Source organism: Mizuhopecten yessoensis, unplaced genomic scaffold (genome assembly GCF_002113885.1).
Source record: "Mizuhopecten yessoensis strain PY_sf001 unplaced genomic scaffold, ASM211388v2 scaffold11009, whole genome shotgun sequence".
In the NCBI taxonomy this organism is placed as follows: Eukaryota; Metazoa; Mollusca; class Bivalvia; order Pectinida; family Pectinidae; genus Mizuhopecten; species Mizuhopecten yessoensis.
Genome location: NW_018408833.1, coordinates 368601 through 394792, shown reverse-complemented (window position 1 = coordinate 394792; position 26192 = coordinate 368601). Strand labels below are relative to the sequence as shown.

The 26192-nt window shown below is 36.9% G+C and overlaps 1 protein-coding gene across 4 annotated transcripts in view; it reads right to left on the bottom strand.

Moving 5' to 3' along the window:
• Nucleotides 1-6116: 6116 nt before the first annotated feature.
• LOC110464540 (rho guanine nucleotide exchange factor 10-like) overlaps nt 6117-26192 on the bottom strand; it is a 69911-nt gene continuing 49835 nt past the window's right edge. For all 4 annotated transcript variants that reach the window (XM_021519796.1, XM_021519798.1, XM_021519799.1 and 1 more), the window contains 10 exons: nt 25278-25432; nt 24539-24654; nt 23291-23409; nt 22805-22890; nt 21721-21827; nt 20381-20643; nt 12607-12782; nt 11798-11940; nt 10091-10268; nt 6117-8403 (listed from right to left, as the gene is read on the bottom strand). In XM_021519796.1, coding sequence (XP_021375471.1) covers nt 7334-8403; nt 10091-10268; nt 11798-11940; nt 12607-12782; nt 20381-20643; nt 21721-21827; nt 22805-22890; nt 23291-23409; nt 24539-24654; nt 25278-25432 — 2413 coding nt within the window. In that variant the 3' untranslated portion in view covers nt 6117-7333. The remainder of the gene's footprint in view (nt 8404-10090; nt 10269-11797; nt 11941-12606; nt 12783-20380; nt 20644-21720; nt 21828-22804; nt 22891-23290; nt 23410-24538; nt 24655-25277; nt 25433-26192) is intronic.

The window sequence follows — 26192 nt, the reverse complement described above, 5'->3', positions numbered from 1 at the left end:
TGTAATACATGTACCATATATGTGTACCGTGTAATACGAGTACCATGTGATATTTGTACCATGTAATGTGTACCATGCAATACATTTATGAAGTGTTAAGGTTATAAAACACTGTACCTGACCTGAACTATTTCTGGGAGTGAGTAGAACACAACACTTTTGTTTGTTAGCATATTTATATAGAAGATTGTTGAATGTTTATTTTGCGTTTTTGCCAAACCTGTGATTGTCTGTAGGTACGAGATGGGTGTGTCACCTGTGTATTACACTGATCTTGCCCAATACAAGTCATAGAGAAATTAGATTATTGTGTCTGTTATCCTTTTACCTTACGACAAGGGTCACAATGAACCTGTCTCTAATGTTAGACTTACAACAAGACGCCCGATTGTCCTGTCTACACTGTTAACAGAAATAACATCATTTTGTCTACAAGTCTAGAAATAATGGTAGAATCTAACATTGGATAAATAGCAATGAATGATAGCATGAAGGAAACACGAGACCTTTCTTTTGTGGGAAATAGAATGTCATTTGAATGTCAACACAGATACCTAGTAATATTAACAGCAAAACTAAAACAACATGTCTCATTTCATCTATGAACAATTTATTGCATAAAACAATTATTTTTGAAAGATATATCCATACAGTACAGCAAATATTTCGTATAGCGGGAATACGTAAACAATTATTTCTGATCAATACATACAGTACAACACCCAATCTGTATACTGAAAATACAAATATTAGAAAAAAAAACAAGATAAAATGTAATAAATTTCCAACATTTATAATGAATTTAAATTTTAAAGTGCTTGACAGCTTCACTTACAATCAGCAGCAGGTGTACGGCAAAACATGTAAATTTAGCATTTAGTCAGGGGAGATAACTTAGCATTTAGTCAGGGGAGATAACTTAGCATTTAGTCAGGGGAGATAACTCTATCTGGTTACGTAGAGGAGATAATGCTCGTTACATATACAGGTTAGGTGTGTTCTTTAACGTAGTATTAAACACTGTCTCAATATCTGTCGGGTATTAACTCGCAAATAATTTTTTTTTATGATAAGTAAATATCACAATCTGTATGGCAATGTACAATGGTAAACTGACATATTCGTGATTTGTCAATCATTCAAGGTAATGGTCTGTTTAACACTTATTTTCAAAATCCCTCTCACAATAAAACATATACATGTATACTCTAGATCTGTCAAACATACATATTCGAGATCGATACAGACTCAAAGTCTTACAACCTATTTCCATAATCTGCATAATATGCATTGTCAAAATTGCATTTACAGCCCACCTATTTTAGATGCAGCTAACAAACTTTTGATAGTGTATGAATTTCATATAAGTACAAATGGAAATAATGTATGTATTATATAATATATTATATACACAGAGGAAAGTACTTCAAAAGGGGAGATGAGAAAGAATTTCTTTGAACGGGGAAAAGGATGAAATTCTCCAAAAAGAGGAGATTTTGTCTCGACCCCTACCTGGTGGTACCTTCTTTGTGGAGAAAATATCAAGATAAAAGTCTCCTATGTTAAGGGAGGGGGTGGGGCATTTGAAACCTACATGTATGCTGAAGTTATCACAGAGCATGGCGTACTATATATACACATACATTACATATAAGATGCATCTTATATTAATTATGCTTGGATAGGAGCAACAAACGATGGGATTAATACATCCGATAAAAGTAAAATAGTGAAGTACATGGTATACATAAATACTGGATTAATAATACTGTCCAATGTCGGCTACAAAATACTGGTGTAGCCGGGATTTATAAGAGGAAGGGACTGAACTCCTACAGAGAGAAGGTTAGTCGACTGAGGTGGTGCCGATGTGTCACTACAGTGGTACTTTGTACCAGGAGATGTCTATTACTCGTAAAGTCTAACCAACAAGAATGACTTTTTAAGTCTGTACTATATGTTTTGTTACAACTGCTTTTAAGTCGAATCAGAAATTGAATACAAAAGTACTGCTTTAAAATGGTTACAGAGCTTAATTCATATGACTAGTTGTACACTGGTATACAATTTACATACACAGGAATACATAAAAGATGATTTATGTACACAGGAATACATAAAAGATGATTTATGTACACAGGAATACACAAAAGATGATTTATATACAAGCACACACACACTGTGTAGCAAGTTTTGTTATTTTATGTGCGTGGAATCATGAATGGAGATCAAATCATTAAATTCAAACAGAAACATGGCTATAACAGCATCATCCATGTATTTGAATTACTGGTCACAAGAACTTCTGGTCGGACAACTCTGAGCGAGCGAAACAATAATTCCCGCAGTAGGCTTCATAAAGGAATCAATCTGTAATACATGGTTATGAGCTTTCTAATGTTATATACATGGTTACTCAGTTAAACAAACTGTCCAGATTTTCTAGTGAATTTTAATAATCAGAATGTAATAAAACTTTTGTTAAAGACTGGTGCATTACATCACAAACACTGAAGAAAAACAATTTAATGCCTTCTACACGCCGGCATTTATGACTGAAATTTTGTTATCAATCGAAATCAAGTCCTCAGATTATGAATATGAATTGATACGCATATTCTATTTTTTTTGGGGGGGGGGTTGTTGTTGTAAATTGAATAAACATTATTGACTTGAAACGTAAATTGATTGACAAATGCTCTAAATATAGTAAGGGAGATCACATGATCAAGATTTGTTAAAGATAGCAACGATAGAGGTGTGTAGGTGAAGTCAATCAGTATATATATGTAAATTTCATAGGGGTTTCACAGTTTTAAACATGCAATTTATTTTACCTTTGCCATTCCTAATCCAAATAATTATTTAATTTCAAAATTAATAATACTTATTTTTAAAATGTTTTACTCCTTTCAACCCCCTTCCCTTATTCTATAGCTACCCAAATTATACTTCTCACTTCAGTGTTGAACACGAACGGTGGCTATACAGGCATGCTTACCAGTCATACTGTTCAGAGTTACCTCCCTTCTGTCTACTAGGAAACCCCCAATTGGTGTCCTCCAAAATGATTTTCACAATGCTTTTTTTTCAACTGCTGAAATGTTTTAACAGAACTGTTGGGATGAGGTATGATATTGTGATAGATTTTAATATATTAACCACTAAATAGCAAACTCCTGAAAAAGGATGGGACAAACCAAGAACACATGAATTTTACACCCTTCTTAGTATTTATATCTACACATATAAAACTATAAATAGTAATGGAAACAAAATGGAAAATAATATAAATTTTAGATAGTAATAAGAAGCAACATATATATTTTAAACTTTATAGATATAAATATATATCTATATAGCTATAATTACTAATAACAAATGGTAAATAAATATACCATGCATCAATTGTCTGTACGAATAATTTAATCCCTTTACACAATGTAAAAATTGTTCACACAATAAGATTTGGATTTACTTATGCACAAAATGGAATAATCACAATAATATTGCAGATAGCACTCGACAGTTGTATACATTACCCATGATAACACACTTTCATATAATGCACCAAATACCTGCAAGCTTGAGTAAGAACACACCAGTTAACCACACAAGCATACCCTGACTTCACAAACAACTACAACATAGAACTTTTTTCTATCTCACCATTTTTCTTCATTCATGAATCAACCACAAATTTATCTCCAACATAAGGTAAAATAATGGAAGATTATATTCTAACAACTATTCTATACAGAATCTCATGTTTTTCCATCGAGTAGGAATCACCCTACAATACATGTACTAAGCTACATATCATTTTTAGCTGCATTGAATTATCTCCCGTTTTGAAACTCTTGGGAAAAGCGTTCAAAAGGATGTGTCCCCCTCCCCCATACCAGAGTTATGTGTCTCTAAGTATTGCAAAAACTTTTGTTCTGGTCACCACATTCAGTCCACAGTTCTGGTCACCACATTCAGTCCACAGGAATCTTGAAACCAATGTATTAACAAGTAAAATCTTCCATCATTATATCACACATATGCATATAGCACCACTGAAGGCAGTTCTGAACTACCTATAGTGCAGGGCCGTATTTACTTATGCGGACAAACTGAACATCTATTTTTATATCTGATATTTCAGGGGAAAAGAAAGATTAACCTGTAAATGTTAATGCAGGCCTTCAAAATCTTTCTGCAGGCTTGCCGGGGAAAAAATCAAATCACTACGTCTGTCCCTACTTTTGTAAACAAATAACTCTGGTACAACCGATCCAAACGATAAACCAAAGCGGCCTTGGTTAGTCTACCTGGTAATCCTGTAACACTTAGTTGCCATTTCATTTGTTCACTCTCGATAACACATGGATTATATAAAATAATTTGCTTAAAAGTATTAAGCTCTAATTATAACATACAAATGACTGTACACATTCACATATCAAAAGCAAATTGAGATAAAACTGTAAAAAAATCTATACTTTCAAGGTGGAAAAAAATATGTACATATAAATATCACAATTGCAAAAGAAACAGGCAACATATTTAAAATATATATATATATATATTAATCTGTGAAACAAGTGACGGGGTTATAAGTGGTAACTATGACAACAAAGTATTACATAACAAAAAACTGTAATACTTGTGGAACACAACAATATCATCACTACCATACACTGATACGGGGATCTGTAGCGATACGTGTTAAGGTTAGAAATGATAACACTACCATACACTGATACGGGGATCTGTAGCGATACGTGTTAATGTTAGAAATGATAACACTACCATACACTGATACAAGGATCTGTAACAATACGTGTTGAGGTGATAAATGATAACACTACCATACACTGATACGGGGATCTGTAGCGATACGTGTTAAGGTTAGAAATGATAACACTACCATACACTGATAAGAGGATCTGTAGCGATACGTGACAGGGTGAGAAATGATTACACTACCATACACTGATACGAGGATCTGTAGCGATACGTGTTGAGGTTAGAAATGATAACACTACCATACACTGATACCGGGATCTGTAGCGATACCTGACAGGGTGAGAAATGATAACACTACCATACACTGATACGGGGATCTGTAGCGATACGTGACAGCGTGAGAAATGATTACACTAACATACACTGATACGGGGATCGGTAGCGATACGTGACAGGGAGAGAAATGATTACACTACCATACTCTGATACGGGGATCTGTAGTGATACGAGACAGGGTGAGAAATGATTAAACTACCATACACTGATAAGGGGATCTGTAGCGATACTTTACAAGGTGAGAAGTGATTACACTACCATACACTGATATGAGGATCTGTAGCGATACGAGACAGGGTGAGAAATGATTCCCCTACCATACACTGATACGGGGCTCTGTAGCGATACGTGACAGGGGGAGACATGATTACACTACCATACACTGATATGAGGATCTGTAGCGATACGTGACGGGGTGAGAAATGATAACACTCCCATACACTGATACGGGGAACTGTAGAGATACGTGACAGGGTGTGAAATGATTACACTACCATACACTGATACGAGGATCCGTAGCGATACGTGACAGGGCGAGAAATGAAAACACTACCATACACTGATAAGGGGATCTGTAGCGATACTTTACAAGGTGAGAAGTGATTACACTACCATACACTGCTACGGGGATCTGTAGCGATACGTGAAAGGGTGAGAAATGATAACACTCCCATACACTGATACGGGGAACTGTAGAGATACGTGACAGGGTGTGAAATGATTACACTACCATACTCTGATACGGGGATCTGTAGAGATACGTGTTGAGGTTAGACATGATAACACTACCATACAATGATACCGGGATCTGTAGCGATACGTGTTGAGGTTACAAATGATAACACTACCATACAATGATACCGGGATCTGTAGCGATACCTGACAGGGTGAGAAATGATTATACTACCATACACTGATACGAGGATCTTTAGCGATACGTGATAGGGTGAGAAATGATTACTCTACCATACACTGATACCGGGATCTGTAGCAATACCTGACAGGGTGAGAAATGATTAAACTACCATACACTGATACGAGGATCCGTAGCGATACGTGACAGGGGGAGACATGATTACACTACCATACACTGATAAGAGGATCTGGAGCGATACGTGACAGGGTGAGAAATGATTACACTACCAAACACTGATGTATGATGACACTGCCATGCACTCTTACAAGGGGATGGGGTGATAAATGATAACAACCAGTTTTCAAGTCATGCTAAACTACAATAACAATAATCAAGTACCAATTAAATAATATTGACTATAATCTCATTTACAGGATCACTTAAGCCCTGCCTCTTTTAAGAAAATGTTCTTCAGGAGTAACAAAGCATCTGGCTATTTGAATCATTATTATAACACAAATTTAAATCTTTAGTAGGTCCTAATTTAAAGTATGTGCAAATATGTAATTATGAAATAATTTTCTACTGCAATCGGACCACAATTTACAACTGATCTTGCAGAACAATAGCCGAAGCATGATAAATACCTAGGTATTGTTTATAAGTATTTAACATTGAAATGAAACAGGTTACTTTAAAGATTTAAATAACTTCTAGATTCACATATCACATTATATAATCACAACAGAGGTCATTCAATGTCATTATAGTGAAGTAGGTAACATAGCACAGTAGTGCCTCAATCTATCTACTGCAAGGTCTTATGTTGGTTCCCCAGCAGGTGACGGAATTTCGTATTATTGTCCTCAAACAAGGCGTTCTACAATGTTGCTTGCTCCACCTACCAAGTGTTGATATCATAAGGTCTGGGTTGGATAAATCAGTACCTGTGCTGCAGTATTCAAGTGGTACGACACAATAATGAGCGGTTGGAAATACAGTTCCATAGCAAGTAGAACACACATACAACCTTCAGCATACATTGTACACCCTGTGGAAGTGAAGCTTGGCGTATGTACTCTAATCAAGAACACAGTGGTCGAACAATGTAAATGTAAACCACAATCACAGACGTGGTCATTGAGCCATATATAAATATAACATTAGTACAGTCCATGTACCGTCAAGAGTCCGAACTATGTAAATGTAAACTACAATAACAGATGTCATAACGTAGAGAGCTTCCTCATTCAATTGGTCAACTAAAAGCAACATTAAAATTGTAATTTACAAAATAATATAAGACTGACAACCCGTAAGGCGACTACAGGTCCCTCTTAAGTGACTCACACAACTAGGAGTGATGAGCGCAGACTACTTTTATCCAACAACTATTACACTGATTCTCTAGAACTTATACATCCACATCATAAGAGAAGATTCATCGTTACGGAGGAATTCCTTTTGTTCTAGCGGCGGCCGTTTCCAGTCCAGATACCCATCTCCCCCACTTATCACAATCACAGCGTTACAATTTCGCTTAGACAATGTACTAATGGCCTTCATTCGTGGCCCGTTGTGCTCCCCAGGTGGAAGTCTTAGAGACAGGGAGCTTCTCACGTTGGGTGATTTATTTTTTGATTGCATTGATAGTGATTTTTTGCGTAAACTAAATGACTTTTTGGGTTTCCCTTCCTTGTGGCTTTGTTGTACGTTTACGTCACCTTGAGGTTGATTTTGTGTTTCCCCAACAACGGGAGTCACATCACTAGATTTCCCAGTTGATTCATTTCCACTGATTTTTTCAGATAGATCTGAACTTTTACTGGAATCTGACCCTTCATCAAAGGTCAAAAGGTCACTGTAGTATAAGCTGACCTCTTCCTCAGAGGACACCTTGTCGAGGAGATTAGAATTCCTCACTGTACCCAGGCGCTTTTTCTTTACTGTCTCCAGCAGTTCCCTCCTATATGGCATAGTACTCCGACTGTGTCTCAAGTGCAGCTTTGAAGATTTAGAGGACAAAGGAGCATTGTCTTCATCCCTCATGGTCATTAGGGACACATTTTGAGGCAACAGTACGTCCCCTTTCTCATGCGGTAGAACTTGAACTCCTAACGTGTCCTTCAGATTTGAAGCCTCTGGCTCTACAACAGAGCTAGATGTCCCTCTTTCACTACCTAGGTCACTAATGTCACATGGTTCATTTCCTGCCATCTGATTGGCCCCGTCAACAAATTGCCAGAGATTAATAGTGTCACAATAGACTGGAATAAGGAGCCTGACTGGGCCATTGTGGGCGTGGCAAGAGACCCAGGGTTTGTCCCAGTAGCGAGGTACCCCGTCCTTCAGTCTTGGTAGAGAAACGGTCAGAATGATCCCTACATTTGTCCCTATCCATAGGTAGCCTCGACTTGTCATCAGACTCGTCACAAAACAGTTGTCTGTAGACTTCTCCTTAGCATAAGTCGGACAACCTGCAACATACAACATTTATATACAACTAAAACACAATAAACAGTTACCTGTTTATTACACATGTTAGCAAAAACATGAACAAGATACACTGAGAAGTACATGTATACATTATTAACATTTGGCATATCAGGGGCTACTCACTCTACTTGGTTAACATACCCTTAATACAACTTAAACTTAAAATTTAACATCAAGACTCCAAAAAGACACCTAGAGAAGAGGCTTGACTCTGCCGAAATCCAGAGAAGCAACTTGACTCTTAAGTATTTATGGAGAAGATGAGAAATAGAATACTCTTACCCTAAAGAAGAAGCTTGACTCTACTGTGCTGCAGAGAAGCGACTCGACTCTAAGACTTGAAATAGAATAGACCTAGAGAAGAAGCTTGCCTCTACTGAGCTGCAGAGAAGCGACTCGACTCTAGGACTTGAAATAGAATAGACCTAGAGAAGAAGCTTGACTCTACTGTGCTGCAGAGAAGCGACTCGACACTAAGACTTGAAATAGAATAGACCTAGAGAAGAAGCTTGCCTCTACTGAGCTGCAGAGAAGCGACTCGACTCTAGGACTTGAAATAGAATAGACCTAGAGAAGAAGCTTGACTCTACTGTGCAGCAGAGAAGCGACTCGACTCTAAGACTTGAAATAGAATAGACCTAGAGAAGAAGATTGACTCTACTGAGCTGCAGAGAAGCGACTTGACTCTTTAGTATTCCTGGAGATGATGATACATATATAGAAGCTACTGACATAGTATTGGGGGTAAAATTCCCCTAGAATTAAAAGCCAAAATTGAACGAAATATGTCGATTTACAACATACAACATACGAGTGACAATAACAGGTAACAAAGATACACTATTTAAACAGCAACTTACATACTTTATATGAAAATCCTGTAAATATTATTGGTTGTGAGAATTTTCCAATTCCCCCTGTTACATTCACATTTAACATTGGTTCAAGAGAAACAGGTGACAGTTTTAAATACCAGTGGGTGACAGTACAACATGTTGGCAGCTATCAGTGTTCAGTGCATGAACCTCTTACAGTTGCTCTGCTGCCATCTTGGTTCACTTAGTAATAAAACATCTTTCATGTTTTATAAGTACACTACGATAAATATCAGTCTGTAGTTTCACTGCTAAATCAACAATATCGGCAGTTAGAGAAATGACTTTTTATTTGTTTTCTGCACATCAATGAATTTATTATTAAGTTTGGAAATTGGTTTTGTCAAATTTGTTCACTGAACTTGGTGAAAAGATTATTAAGTAGCCCTTTGTCAAATGTGGTGACTGTAGCAAATTTCGAGTCACACAGCTATTTCAAAGACTGTTTTTCATCAAACATGGTCGCTAAAATGTTTAAAATGTGGTTGTTTAACGTAATCTTTGGGGTCAGTATTGGTTGGTCGCTGGTCGCGTTAGACAGATGGTCGCTTAATACAGTTAAATCAAATAGTAGAAACGGTTGAGAGGAATATAAAGTGGTCGCATAAAACAGATGGTCGTTTAATACAGATGGTCGCTTGAGCAGATTCAACTGTATACCTATTTGCCTCCGGTGTTAGCGATATCCCAGAGAGGACACAAGGCATTGTGTCTCTATTACATGACTTTCTATAACACATGTGACATACAACATGGTACCTCCGTGCTATAAATATTACGAAATGACACCTACTTGATACCATCCTTTCCACAGCGCCTTTCACGTTCACTTCCTGTAGATTTTCCTTGGTTTCGATGTGGAAAAGACAGACACGTGATTGGTCCTTGTAGGATACCCACAATCCAACACCTGACCGAACCATCTCACTGATCTCAGATCCTCCTTCATTGGAGCTCATTCGGACTTTCTCCTGCAATATTAAGAGTGAACTAAAATCAATACAAAATCTGGAACCGCAGAGCTAGAAGAATTGGTTTGTACGTATTTTACATCCCATTAACAGCTATGGTCATTTAACATTCTGGCGAGTGCCCCACGTAGGCCTTGAACCTGTGACACACTGGTGGAGGGCTAGTGGTTGTAGACAGTGTGACACACTGGTGGAGGGCTAGTGATTGTATACAGTGTGACACACTGGTGGAGGGCTAGTGATTGTAGACAGTGTGACACACTGGTGGAGGGCTAGTGATTGTAGACAGTGTGACACACTGGTGGAGGGCTAGTGATTGTAGACAGTGTGACACACTGGTGGAGGGCTAGTGATTGTAGACAGTGTGACACACTGGTGGAGGGCTAGTGATTGTAGACAGTGTGACACACTGGTGGAGGGCTAGTGATTGTAGACAGTGTGACACACTGGTGGAGGGCTAGTGATTGTAGACAGTGTGACACACTGGTGGAGGGCTAGTGATTGTAGACAGTGTGACACACTGGTGGAGGGCTAGTGATTGTAGACAGTGTGACACCTTAACACTGGGCCACTGTGGCCCCATAGAATATTTCTGACAAACCTTTAGAAAATCTACTGTTTATCTGTACTATACCAGATGTATCCGAGAAGTTCTCGGATATTTCTCTGATAAATCTGGTTAAGTACAGATAAACAATAGATTTTCTAAACTTACTGACTATTTAGAGGAAAGTGACACTGGTTTACTATAATCATTTACTAATTAAGTCCACTTTAACAGATAATATTTACATTTGCCCCCGCGCCGTCCCATTACAACAGTGTTAGAGGGCAAGTGTAATTATATAGGCTATAATTACAACTGCTCGACTATAATTACAACTGCCTGTTTCAGGTGTAGGAATATGTAACAAACAAAATGGCCGCCTGAAATGTATTTTGAGGCAGGGCAAATGGTTTTTGTAGGAATATGTCTTAAAAAAGAAAAATATGTAAACATAAAAAATACCTGGTTGTATGCATAGCGGGTTTTATGGGATTTGCCAGAGGCCACTTGTAATTATATCAACAATAATTACCTCCAGACAACCAGTTATTGTTTAAATGTATTAATAACAAAGTCATTTTGTCCAAATGAAAGCATAGTTTAAGTAGTGTTTTTTGTTAACCGGCTTGTTTTTTCTTTCTTAAATACTTTCAGATATATCTGCCTAGAAAATAAATCTTGATAGCTTAAATGATTTTCAAATGCTGGGAAGGCCACACTTATGACCCAATGCTGGAAAGGCCACATTTATGACCCAATGCTGGAAAGGCCACACTTATGACCCAAAGCTCGAAAGGCCACAATTATGACCCAATGCTGGAAAGGCCACAATTATGACCCAATGCTGGAAAGGCCACACTTATGACCCAATCTTTACATTCCTGCCAAAATTGTTCAATGTACGATCATTAATGTCTAGAATATGTTTTTCAATCCCCAAAAAGGCGGAAATAGATGTCCGACAAAGGAACTGCAATCTTACGCTGTAGGAGTTCTCCTCATACTGGACGATATAGACGTAGTCCCGACACGATAGCCACACCTCCTCGTCCATCACTAGGATACTACGGATCGGCATATTGTCTATCACGGTTATGGTGGGGTTACGAAAGTTCCATTTCCCTTCTGAAAGTATTTATTGTCTTATAATATTTTCTGAATTAATTTTCATGGGAATTATTGTGGCAAGTTGTTCATATTTCTACTTCAATTCTTTTTGGACATTGGCATCTATATGAATATTTGATATTCATTTTCGTTAAGTATGTTAAAGCACATAATAACATTAAAATTATACATGGCCTCATTTTCATGAAACATGATCTCAACTAACATTTGAAATTTCCCATAGGGAAAGTGTTACTTAAAACAGGGAAAGTGTTACTTAAAACAGGGAAAGTGTTAAGAAATATTAATAAATCTGGCCTGCAATCACAGATACAAACCATGTCTTTCATAAAACATTAAAAATATAAACCACAACCCGGACATAACTACATGTAACTTGAACATTGCACTCCTTTTAGAGATACTATATACATTGACATTTCGCTACAATTAAATTTTCACCTTTTTTGCCTTCTGCAATGAGGCCTATTCATCATGAGAGTGAGTATAAGTTGACAGTATACCTTATATAGTTAAAACATGTGAAGGACAAAATCAATGCTGAACAAAGATTTTACCGGTGGAGGGCGATAATTGGCTGGTCGAGTGTATCCTGGTACACACTAATTATTCTGTTTACCCCAAGTATAAGTATAAGTATAGGACTGAATGTAATGATGTTACCTTCACCCCGGTCATAGATAACAAGATTTCCGTTATTGCATCCCACAAACACACGGTCGTCAATGGCCCGTATCACCATGGCGATGCCGTGACAGAAGAAGCGTGTGCGAGGTTTCCTGGCCGTGGTGGACAGGTCTCTTCTACCAGCTTCGTTAAACAGACGGAACACCACAATCCTGGAACAGGTATGAAAACACAGTCAAACATGTACGTGTTGCAACAGTCATTAAAACAGACAACAAACAAGCAAACTGGCATTAACATTCAAACAGTCGTACTGATGTTCTCATTGCTTGCAGACTTTAAAGGGCCTGTTCGTTTATGTGGAGCGGTTTTCATTAACAAACACTCTGGTCCAACCATTTGGATCATGATAAACAAAAGCGAACTTCATAAGTATTATTGTTAAATAGGAATCTGTTAATCCATTTTAACTCACTGAGCCAAAGTGTTCAGCAAGCTTATGCCATGGCGCAACATTTGCCAGTTCCTCTGCCATCAATTTTTTTTGAAACACTACTAGTCAAAGAGATTTTTAAAATCAATTTTCCATGGATTATCCCTGGGCCAGGGAAAACCGTTGCTGCATAAATGAAGGATTTATAAAAATGGGGCAAAAAAAAGGGCCCCAAAGAGAAAATTATACTTAATTCTTTAAAGACAAACCGTTGTTGCATAAATGAAGGATTTATAAATATGGAGCAAAAAGAAAGGACCCCAAAGAGAAAATGATACTTTATTCTTTAAAGACTGCTCCTGAAGTATGCTGGCCAAAACAGCACCAGCACAGATAATCAAAGTACTGAAAGTACTGAAAGCTAAGGCAAAAGATATATATATTATTTTTGGAATGGAGAACAAAATAAAGACGAAGTTCCCATCATATTGTACAGAAGGATTTACAGTTAATTTGTTATGAATCAAAGTTTTATGTAAAAGTGTACCACTGTGAAGTTATTCTTCTTGTGTGTACAGTATATCTTTATAGGTTTGTCAGAAGAGTGGTACCAAGTTTCCTCTAGAATATATCATTTTAAACCTTTGGATAATTAATTTGCATAGGAATTTGGAATTGCTTCCCTTTGTCCATACAATGTATTTCATAGAACATTAAAAACTGAAACTGGCATTTACCCCTTTGACCAATACCTGATTATTTTAAACCATTGAATAGATTATGCACAGATTGTGAACATCTTTGAACTTTGCCTTTGTTGTTGAATAAGATATCAACCCTTGCCTTATCTAACAAAGTTACTTGGCATAAAACCATTGACCAATCAGAGTACAGTATGCTAATTAATTAGGCATGGATTTCACTCAACTTTGAACTTATCGTCTAAGTTTGTATATTGATCAATATATATTCAAGCAAGTTATCTTGTAAAGTGTGCACATCGACCAGGGTTGGCATGCTTTTTAATACGTGTGAATTTTGTTCAAGTTTCAATTTTGCATCAGTCAGTGTATATTGTTACAGAACAATATTTATAAGGATGTTTACTTGCCGAAACTAAATTGTGGATAAGCAAGTGGATTACTGCTACCCATAAATTTACAAGTCTCTCAATAATTTTGAAAAACTTTTAAATAAAGTGTTTTACATATTCACTGCAGTGAAAAGGTCTCTTCTTATGAAAAATGGAACTATTTTGAATCTGTGTTCCCATGAACAAATAATATAAAAAGCACTCTAATTCAATATGATACATTGTTGTATGTTTCAATATTGAATAAGATAAACAAAATATAAACATACATACTCACACACACACACAAGATTAGGAGAGTTACATTATTTTCCCTCTATTTCCATTGCATAAATTCTTCACAAAGAAAACAACAACTTTATAGCATATGTTCAGCTTTATCATCTTCATAGGCTAGCATTTGAAATAAGATGCACATATTAATTTCAAATACATTTCAAAAGAGTACTGCAAATGTACCAGCTAGAACACATACTATGTTATTACAGTTGTCATGATTGTTGGTTTCAGAACTGATAGCATTGTGCAACAAATGTTGACAACAGGACTTATTGAAAGTTGAGGTTGCTTGTGTATATGCAAACAGGTAGTGCATGATTTAATGTTGAGAATGATGGATCAAGGTTTATAAAATTTGGTTTGAATACTTAGTTAGGAATGCACTGACAATTTCTCTGTCACATGTACATGAACAGGTTGTGAAGCTGTAGCCTTCACCTTGACTGAATGAAATTGACCTTAAAACTGTCTTGAACAATTGATGTATGAAATTTAGAAATGAAGTTTCAAGAAATATGGTTGAAAACTTAAGAAATAATTGCTTTCATTGACATTGATACAATCTTGTGTGCTATCCCTCTCATATATCACACAAGATTTAATATCAAATGTTGGACACAGTAAAATCGAGCGAAGTTAACAAATATCAAGTTACATATTATAACTTTTATTTTATTTTATTGATATTGATCATAAGCATTGTTAAAAGTACAATGTATACCAGGGATCTTACATTTCTTTTACTACTTAACATTTGCGTTGACTTTTAATTCATTGGACAAAAACTAAAAGGAAGCCATGACCAGTATTTCTATCTTTAAAAACATACTTTTAATTTTTTTTCCAATTTGCTCCCACCACCCATAGTGTTATATTGATCAAAACAAACGTTGTTTCCAACATTTGTGCCCTTAGTCAGTAGTGGGTGTTCAATCACATTCATCAGGGTTTCAGCATCAAGTAGGGGCTGTTCAATCACATTCATCAGGCTTTCAGCATCAATATTCACAGATTCAATCTGTTCCAAGTAAAGATCACTGACTTCTCCATTAAGGAAAAGTTTGCGAGGAAAGCATTTGAACTACATTTGAACTATTCGCTGATGGAAGGATCTGTGGACTCGGCTTTCATGTGTCTGAGAGAAAATGATTTAGTCAGAGGTTCCTCCTCTATAAAGTAACTGACAGATTTCAAAATGTCATGTCACTGTTGGTATAGTTCTTGCAGCCTTTTGAAAAAGTTCATGAAGTCCTCAAAGGTATGAGAGAGTTGGTACAGTTCCTATTTCTCATCCTCCTTTCTCCCATCAATAACCATCCCTGTCTGTTGTAATATTGATTGCTTTCCCCCCCTAAAATAGAACATAGTTACCATATAATTTCTGCACCAGCAATAATGTTTAGAGATGATATTCAAACAAATAGGAGGCATAGCAATATGAGCTTGTATAGTGAGAAATAAGGCATTAAAGCTGAGGAGTTCATTAAAATGTTTCAAAAACATTTCAATAAGTCAATCTCTTTGGTAGCAGAACTAAATATAAACAAAATGTACATTAAATTCAACTTATAACAGCACATCATATGGGGGCTTAAGACATCTAATTCCTTAGGTGGTAAAACATGTGTACATAAAAAGGTACCAGTAAAAACAAAACAAAATTAGTTTAAACACACGCACTTAGATATTCACGGTTTTCATTAATACAAAAGATGAAGCAGAACATCACTCTCCCCTGGTTGTTTCCATAAAGAAGAAATTAACCAGGAAACATGGAGATGTCCATTGCACTCCTTTATTTTGCTTACAATGTGCAAATGTGCCTACTATGTGCTAATAAGCTTTCCATGTTATGGTTTTGTTTTTTATGTGCTGTATGCAAATGTTCTAAATGTGCTTAAATTACCATGTGCTGATGTGCTTACCGTGTTCAATGTGCCTATTAAGTGCTTTCCAAGTGATAAACTCTTTTTCTGAGCTTACAGTATACTACATGTACATACATGTTTTTATTTTATTTTTCCATGTTGTAATATTTTGGTCTCTGTTATTATACTCATGTTTTGTCTTTGTAGCTTATGTTGTATGTTTTGCAAAATGGACGTAAAATATATATTTTTGTATCTTGTACGTGCTCAAGGATTTTATCTGTAGTTTTTGGGACTATATATAGAAAAACTTTACCCCAGTATGAGGAATTGTTTTACACATTTATCATAAAACAAGTTATGTTCAGATTTCAGACAGAAGATACTCTAAAATTGTACAACTCAGAAAAGGTTGAAAAATATTTATAGTTCATTTTTTTCTGCTTAGAAATATTTAATCTCTAAATTACAAATGATAACTGTTTTAACAGGTCTAGTTTCCGAATTGGAAACCAAACCCTGTCTGACCTATAAATGATCATTATATAAGGCCAATTAAAAGTTTAAAACAAATATTGAGTTTATGCTAACCCCACAGATACTGGACACACTAATAGTAATATGATGTGTATAAACTATGATATATTATACACACTATACTTATTGGTGTGTTCGACACCAGTGTGGTTAACCAGACTTATCTCAGATTTGTGTTCTACAATACCCTTAAGTTTTTATATGCACTGTTAAAGTCAGAACTCCTGCTCTATATTAGCGCAGTAAAGATATTTTTCAAATTAACAATAAAATGCCTAGCTAATACATACCTACCCTATTTTTTTCTGATAGTAGAAACACAAGTAATTTGTTTGGCCTAATGTTTCTGTCATTTCATAATATTTAGAACTACTATACTTGTTTAAGTTTCCAAAACATCAAGTAGTATAACAATTGAAACTTCAATGAAAGCCAACATCACAATGAATCTAATAATACAATGTTTATAACATGTTTTTTTTTAACTGAATGAGAAGAAATGTAAGGCCAAATATCCTCACAAACAACGCTTAAGTGAAATCAGTTTGCAACTAAGCAGTTCGAAAATTTTGCAACACGTCTGGAGAAAGACGTTCCTCGTGACGCTGTAATTCACTAGAGTAAAACGTCCGTTTATTATGTTTGTTTTTGCATAATAACTGCTATACATACCGTAGAAGCACCTTCCTTTTTGTCATCGCCGCTGACAACATGCGCCATTCTCTGCGGCTTCGGCCGCATGCTTGGCCACAAGTCACCGAAATCGGGATACATAGCCTTATTTATGAATCAGTAGTAGGTAAACGTTGCAGAAGTGTATGTATATTGTTCATTGTCAATGCTGCTTAAACAACATGCCTAACATTAAGTCAACACTCGCCTGCATTTTCGTCTTTTCCGCTTCGCGTTGCGAATGATGTCTAGGCCTACACAAAACGAAAGTAAAATGTGCGCATGTCTAAATGTAAGGGAGATCACTCGTGTTTTCCCGCAGTATATGTCTGAAATCATTCCGAAGGTGTTGTTGTTTTTGTGTATATTGAAATAAAAGAGTCCTGTTATATGGTAATACTTCAATAAACGAAAAACACAAATCACACCAACAGACATATAAAATGTAGGCCTATCGGAGCATATTTTCGTTTCTGGCTGAGCTGTAATTAGCGAGAAGGCGATATAAAAATGCAATAGCATATCTTATGATGAAAATAGAACAAAATGATAATACTGCGAAGGTAAAAAAAGCCTTCAGGTTAGAATACCAATATGGAACTAGAGAAGGACAGTGGCTAGTTCTAACATGATTCCCGGTCTCATCTGCCCCGGCCGGTTGATCCCATTTTAGTTAGGCAAGCCTGGTGTGAATCACACGGAGGCGATTTTAGAATTAATTGACAGGATCCGTATCCATTAATAGGTTTGTAATATGAACTTTTTATGTTGATCTCCTACATAATTGTAAGTTATACTCCGCCTTATATTTCGTTAAATTATCAAGTTTACGTAACAAGTGCAAGCGAAATCCTAATTGACTGCCATGTTGGAAACTTCCTCAATCTTTCCGATATAGGTCAGACGTCTAAATATGGGTGTCATGACCAAATATGGAAATTGTAGTAAACATGACCGCATCAGTAGTAATACTATATTTGGCCGTGAAGGCCATATAAGGAAACGGATAACATCACGCGTGATCTAACATGGCCGTCGTTTCTTTTTTTAGAGTTTTTAGTAAGGATTTGTTATTTTAACGATGAACGAATATGCAATATTTTGATAACATTATAATCATATGAAGCGTGAATCAGATATATTATTACTGATTAGCACTTTTGATTATCCTCAGTTAGTTGGAACAGGACCGCTTCATAGCTCTGACCACGCAATATATAATTGTAAACAGGGACGTAAATGTCACCAATTTTAGCCAATCACAGGACAATATTTCCGTGTAAAGGGTTAATCCAGCGACAGTTCCAAGAGTAAATACGAAGTTTTAGAAGGATACTTAGTTCTAACTAAGAATAAGATTATATCCAATGACGTTTGAGTGAACTTGAGTCCGTGGTAATGGATTTTATTTGCAGTTTGTTTAGTATTACTAGAAGGTGACGTTATGTCTCGTTTATGAATATCTGAGCTCATTAACTGAAGTATTTTTACCGGAAGTTGCGTGTAGCATGCATGACCTACATTCAAGTAGCAGTTCCCGATTGAGATAAACAGGGTGCATTTTCAATAAGAATACGACGTTGTGATAAGATCATATGTTCTATAAAGAAAAGTAATGATATTTACAAGCCATTCAAGTGCATTTGAGTCCAAAGTTACGCATAATAAAGACAGTAGGTCCGGTATATGATTCAATTTAGTACCAGTGACTACCGCTAGAGGCCGTCTGTGTGAAATCGACATTTATGAATATCTGAGCTCATTAACTAAAGTAATACCAATAGCTGGCGGCTAACGCCTTAGCTAAAAACCTCATAAACTTTTAATCATTACTATTTTTTCTCCCACCTCTGCGAATGCAAGATACATGTGTCCCATGTGGAACATCCATGTGTGCACTAAGTGACCTGTGCTATTATGACATCACAATTAATGAATGTGAATATGACCTTAGTTTGTCAATTCCGTCTTTTCGTATTGCAGAGTTATCTGCTCTTGTTTGTGTGAGAAAATTACGTCGTTTTCTCAAAAACTTATAACGTTACTTTCACAAACAAATGACGTAACAATCAATACCTGCTCACAAGAGCAGATAACTCTGCAATACGAAAAGGCGGAATAATAAAATCTATTACCTGTAACTGACGGGATCGGGTTATCTCGGTCGAGGGTTAAGATTCTGTAACAAAATCCCAACCGAGGCATAAGCCGAGGTTGGGATGTTACAAAATCTTAGCCAGAGACTGAGATAACCTAATCTTGCTCAGTTACAGGTAATTGATTTTTTTAGTTCGAAAAAAAACTTCCTCATCCCACATTTCCAATGAGGGAGAAGTGCACGAAACGCAGCTGAAACTGCTTTGCTCAATTGATTGTTCCCTCTTTATGTATCAAATAACTCCAAAAAGCGTTCCTTTGATTCAGACACACTGTTATGATCATTAATCACACCCTGCAGTAACTAGGAGATCATTTGACCACAGGATGTAGATTTTGAGTTTGTGTGAGTTTTGACTTGAATGAGGGAGTTTCGAGGGAGCTTGTAAAATTTTGGTCAAAATGAGGGATTTTACCTCCTAATGAGGGAGTTTACCTCCTAATGATTTTTGACAGCTATGGCTATTTGGTGTTGCATTTGTATTGTCAATGTCCTGTTTAACCAAAATTTTGTTAAGAGGTAGAATCACTCATTATTTCGATATGTGGGATATAGAAATTCCACCCTTGGGTACAGAATTTGGTGTGGAAACCTTGGTAAAGCCTCAGTTCTGACTCAAATTCTATCCCCCATCCCCCTAGGGTAGAACATCCATATCCCATATACCTACATATGATAGACCCTATCAATCTTATCATTGGCTATAATGGCAGTTATCAAAGGAGTGTATTAAACAATCAAACCAGTATCAGCTGATGCTGTTTACTTACTCTGACTTAATGGTGGACATCCACACTGTGTCCTCCACAAACGCATCTTCTGTGTCGACGGTGGCGTAACCCTGGACCATCTCCACAGCAACCGCCTCCACGTCCATAGCCTGGAACGATTCCACCAGGGCAGGCTTTGTCGACTGGGTGGACACCAGGGCAACCTGTGTCCGCTTCTCTGTTGTCATGACAACCCATAAATGCTGAATACCAATATCAATGGTCCCAGGGGCGGACAGGAAAACAGGTACTGCACACTTCATCTAAGAGGTAGAAATCAACAGTCAATAGCAGAAAAAACAGGAGAAGGAATGGTTACCATTTTATTTTACTAAACTATTTCATCATTGGCAATGAATAATCATATTTTTATATAAGCTTAGTCAATGTTTCATATCTTAAAATTTATACTAGGTCATTTCACTGTCACGCCTGTTTTGCCGGTGTGATATATGAATATGTAAATTCAACATGAACCTGAAAATTTCTTAAGCCAATTCAATTTTAAAATTTTAAAATCATCATTGCACCACTTTGTACCTAGAAAGGTGATTAACAATCAAACTTATAGAGAAGTTAAAAGTATGGAGTTGTGAGTGAAATCCATGTCACCAAGACTTACCTACCTTAGTGTAGTTGTGAGGTGAGTGAAATCCATGTCACCAAGAGTTACCTACTTTAGTATAGTTGTGAGGTGTGTGACATCCATGTCACCAAGAGTTACCTACCTTAGTATAGTTGTGAGGTGTGTGAAATCCATGTCACCAAGAGTTACCTACTTTAGTATAGTTGTGAGGTGAGTGAAATCCATGTCACCAAGAGTTACCTACCTTAGTATAGTTGTGAGGTGAGTGAAATCTATGTTACCAAGAGTTACCTACCTTAGTATAGTTGGGAGGTGTGTGAAATCCATGTCACCAAGAGTTAGCTACTTTAGTATAGTTGTGAGGTGAGTGAAATCCGTGTCACCAAGAGTTACCTACCTTAGTATAGTTGTTAGGTGAGTGAAATCCATGTCACCAACAGTTACCTACTTTAGTATAGTTGTGAGGTGAGTGAAATACATGTTACCAAGAGTTACCTACCTTAGTGGAGTTGTGAGGTGAGTGAAATCCATGTTACCAAGGGTTACCTACCTTAGTATAGTTGTGAGGTGAGTGAAATCTATGTTACCAAGAGTTACCTACCTTAGTATAGTTGTTAGGTGAGTGAAATCCATGTCACCAAGGGTTACCTACCTTAGTATAGTTGTGACGTGTGTGAAATCCATGTCACCAACAGTTACCTACCTTAGTGTAGTTGTGAGGTGAGTGAAATCCATGTCACCAATAGTTACCTACCTTAGTGTAGTTGCGAGGCATGTCCACACAGACAGACTTCATGAAGACAGCAGGCTGTAGTGAATTGGTCTCCTCTCCCTTCAGCCAGCCAGGGTTATTGGGTGGTTCTGTACATACAATAAATATTACATCACTTATACAGATATTACCATGTACCTATTTGAACTGGGTGCAAGGGCGGTGCAGTTAATAGCCAACTTGCCTTTCACTGATGCGGCCAGGGTTTGATTGCGCGATCGGATATGAAAAATTATGGGTTCACCAGCTCAACCACGTGGGTTTTCTCTTGGTACACTAGATCCTCACACATTAACCCCCTAGCACTAACAACTGAGCCATTTGAGTTTACATTTGAACTGGAGAAAAAGTCAAAAGTATTTTTTCCTCTATTTGACCAAGGGTCTCTGAGATGACCCATCCAAGTTTCACTATTATCCCTTGGAAGGAAAATTGATGACAGCTGATAGAGGCTGAGACGTTTGATAAACTTATGGAGTATATTAGTGGCCACAATGAGGATATGACTGAGATATAGGTTAGAAGATATCGCTGAGATATAGATTAGAGGATTTGGCTGAGATATAGGTTAGAGGATATCGCTGAGATATAGGTTAGAGGATATCGCTGAGATATAGGTTAGAGGATATCGCTGAGATATAGGTGAGAGGATATCGCTGAGATATAGGTTAGAGGATTTGGCTGAGATATAGGTTAGAGGATATCACTGAGATATAGGTTAGAGGATATCGCTGAGATATAGGTTAGAGGACATCGCTGAGATATAGGTTAGAGGATATCGCTGAGATAAAGGTTAGAGGATATCGCTGAGATATAGGTTAGAGGATATCGCTGAGATATAGGTTAGAGGATATCGCTGAGATATAGGTTAGACAATATCGCTGAGATAAAGGTTAGAGGATATCGCTGAGATATGGGTTAGACAATATCGCTGAGATATAGGTTAGAGGATATCACTGAGATATAGGTTAGAGGATATCGCTGAGATATAGTTAAGTGCTAGGGATTTTGAAACTGATTGTTGTTTAATGGCTGTTTACAAAGGTGATATATATGGTAGACCTACCGAGAGCAAACTTGGCCATGAGGAACTCTTTACACCACTCCTGCTTCATCACTGGCGTCGATGTCTGGAACGTGTACCGCACATTCCTGTTAAAAAAATAATATTGTTCATACCATAATTATGATGATAGTGTATCACATATTCCTGTAAAATATATCACACTGTCAATACTGCATAATATGGTAATAATAGTGTAGAGAAAATTCATGTTGGATTTATCACAATGTCAACATTGTATTACAATAGTTTGATAAAGTCATAAGTCTTAAAAGTCGTCAAACCCATTTTAAGAGACCACCATTGGAAAGTCCAAAAAGTGGTCTGAACTCAAATGGTCTTTTTATACAGGTTCAATTCACAATGAAATCACTTCAATGGAGAACATTTAAAGTGATCTCTTAATACAGGTGGTCACACTAACAAGTTTACTGGACTATATCGTGGCAGTGACATGAAACAGTATAATTACTAGTGGTGCAGACTTACTTGAAGGTATCGTGGACGTTGATGGTACAGCTGTTCAGAAGCTGAAGCTGCTGGTCCTTCACCTGAATCATCTGCTGGAGGTCACGTGTCACCTCAATCACAAGATCCTCGCTTAAATTCTGTCACGTGGAAAATGAGGAGTTATGAAAATTTTGTAAGCGATATATTTATAAATTTCTACAACTAAACTTCTTTCTGATAAAATGAGGACTAAAATATCAATTGGTCAATGAAGCAAGCAATTTCTTATTGCAGAAGATTGCAATATGTAAGGGTATACTACTATATAAATATGACATTCATTAGCAGGTGACAGTGAATATTGTCAACCCTCAAAAACCCATTGTCCCCCTCGGCTTCGCCTTGGGTGACAATGGTTTTCTCGGGTTGACATTATTCACTGTCACCTGCTAATGAATGTCATATCTATTTTGTTACACCAAAAGTCTTTGTAGCTCAGAAACGGCAGCAAACCTCGATAATGACATTTTGTTTGTTGATAGTCTGCTGTTTACAATCGCTATCGCACCGGCACTTGATAAAATTGGCTGTTAACGTCAAACGTTCTTGTGACCATCACGATGGGGAAACGAAGCGGTGAACGCACATTTTTCGCGCATGTGATATTTTTCACTGTCTCATGGCAATATCAACCGCGTCCATTAAAACCAATGTATTTTCGGAGGAGGACAGAGATTTTTGTTTAATTTTCTCCCAACCAATCAAATAGCTAGAAATTCACTTGAGGTGTAAAAAAATATATTGTGACAATATATCTCAATATATTGTATTCATATCACAATATATTGTATTCATATCACAATATATTGTATTCATATCACAATATATTGTATTCCTAGAAATTCAGTGAATTAAAAAGCTTTTTTATAGAAAAAGAAATGAGGTCTCAGCTAGCAAGTTTCACAATGAATTGAAAATAATTTTAAATGATTTTGGAAGTTTTCACATCAAGGAAGCTTTATTGGATCAATTTAATAAACTTTTTTTATATCATATCAACAAAAACTCTTTCAAACCTGTACTTAATTTAACCTGTAAAATAAGAAAAGTATCACTACAATGTTGTGCAGATGTCGGATAGACGGTAAAGTAAAACACTGTATGCCATTTCTACTATGTGGCAGTCCTATAAGTGTAGGGACCTACCTTAAATCAGTCATCTTCTATTTGTGTATGATGAAAACTGTCTTTATCTTGTATCCACCTTATGATGAAGTATAAACCTACCTCGTACGTATTCTGAAGCGACGAGGTGAGGGCTCCGATCTTAGCAAGAACAGAAAGGTCATGCATCATGCCGCTAAGGTCGTTGTACAGGTGGAAGGGATCATCCTCCGGCTTTTCTGTCGGTACATACACAAATAAGTTCAGCGTGCAGCATCCTTCATTCTTTCCAACAACATTCTTGGTTGTCAATTTTTTTTCCCGGGGTTGTCTGTTGTTTCTATTTTCCCAGAACTTCAGTAAAATTTTCTGTTCTAGTGTTGATCAACTTTTGGCATTGCCACTATATAACTCGAGTACATTAGATGGCATTCATATAGTCTATGAATGCCTTCATATAGTCTATGAATGCCATGAGTCAATTGTTGACATTATCATTCTTATAACACAATGATTAAGTCTGTTGGATAACACTGACCCTCCTTGGACTGATGGCTGTTCTATTCACTGAACAAGCATAAATGATAAATAAATATAATTATTTGAACCACATGCTGAATAATAGTAACTGAATTTTCTATGAGACAAACAGATACCAAAAACAGTAAACATAAGTATTGAACTGTTTTCAGTTGGCATTCATAGCAATATGAATGCCAGCTGGAAGAGGCAAATCCAACGTGAAGCGCTTAAGCACGCTTCAATGCATTTGCCTTTGTCCAGTTAGCATTCATGTTGTCTATGAATGCCAACTTAAGGCATTTCAATGCTTAATTAAGACATTGTATCAGGCAGTACATACGTGGGGCCTTTGTCTGTATGGAAGTTCGCCGACCTGTGGTTAAGATATTGCTCTGCATGTCAGGAGAGATAGAACTATCCTTCAACTCCAGATTCACCAGTGCACAAACACTCTTCACCTTCAGTTGCTCTGACGCCCGGCGGTCTTCAGTGTCTCTACAGATTATGAAAAAAACCGGTGAACAATTTTTGAAAAGTTCAGCAATTTTGCAAGTTGTTTCTACGGTAATATAAAAATGGCCACGGAAATCTGGTTACAAAAGTGAGCATAGGAAAGCGACCACTATACTACCAGCAGGATATTTTTTTATTTTGTGAAGATAAGCTGGAACAATTTTTCTCTCATTTCCCTGTGTGTAAGATAGAGCTGTCCAGGGTAAGAAAGGGGTGTAGGAAATTTCTATCTAACACCCCATTTCATGTGACGTGACGTCACAATAGCTCAACAATGACTTGACGTCACAGTTTGGAACTCTCCGATGCCACAATGCGGAAAAGACGACGTGAAGAAATTAAAACCTTTTACTATATATTTACCGTACACATTAGCCAGTCAAAACGCATATTTATGGTTTCTAGCATTATTCTGGTGGTTGGAATGAGAGAAAAATACTCTTTCATGCCCAAGGTTGTACGATAGGGACATTCCATCCTCAGGATTATCAAATTTGGCAAAACCCTCGGCAAAGCCTCGGGTTTTAACAAATTTGAAAACCCCTCGAGTGGAATGTCCCTTTCCTACACCCCTGGGCATGAAAGAGTCTTATATTATTACTGCTCTAGAAACAATCATGGCGGAGGAACGATATCAACATTTTCAGTCTATGACCTTGAGGGTAAAGGTCATAGTATAGAGTTGGTATCAGCATTTTATAGTTCAAGGTCATAAACATTAGTTAAGGGTATATTCTATATT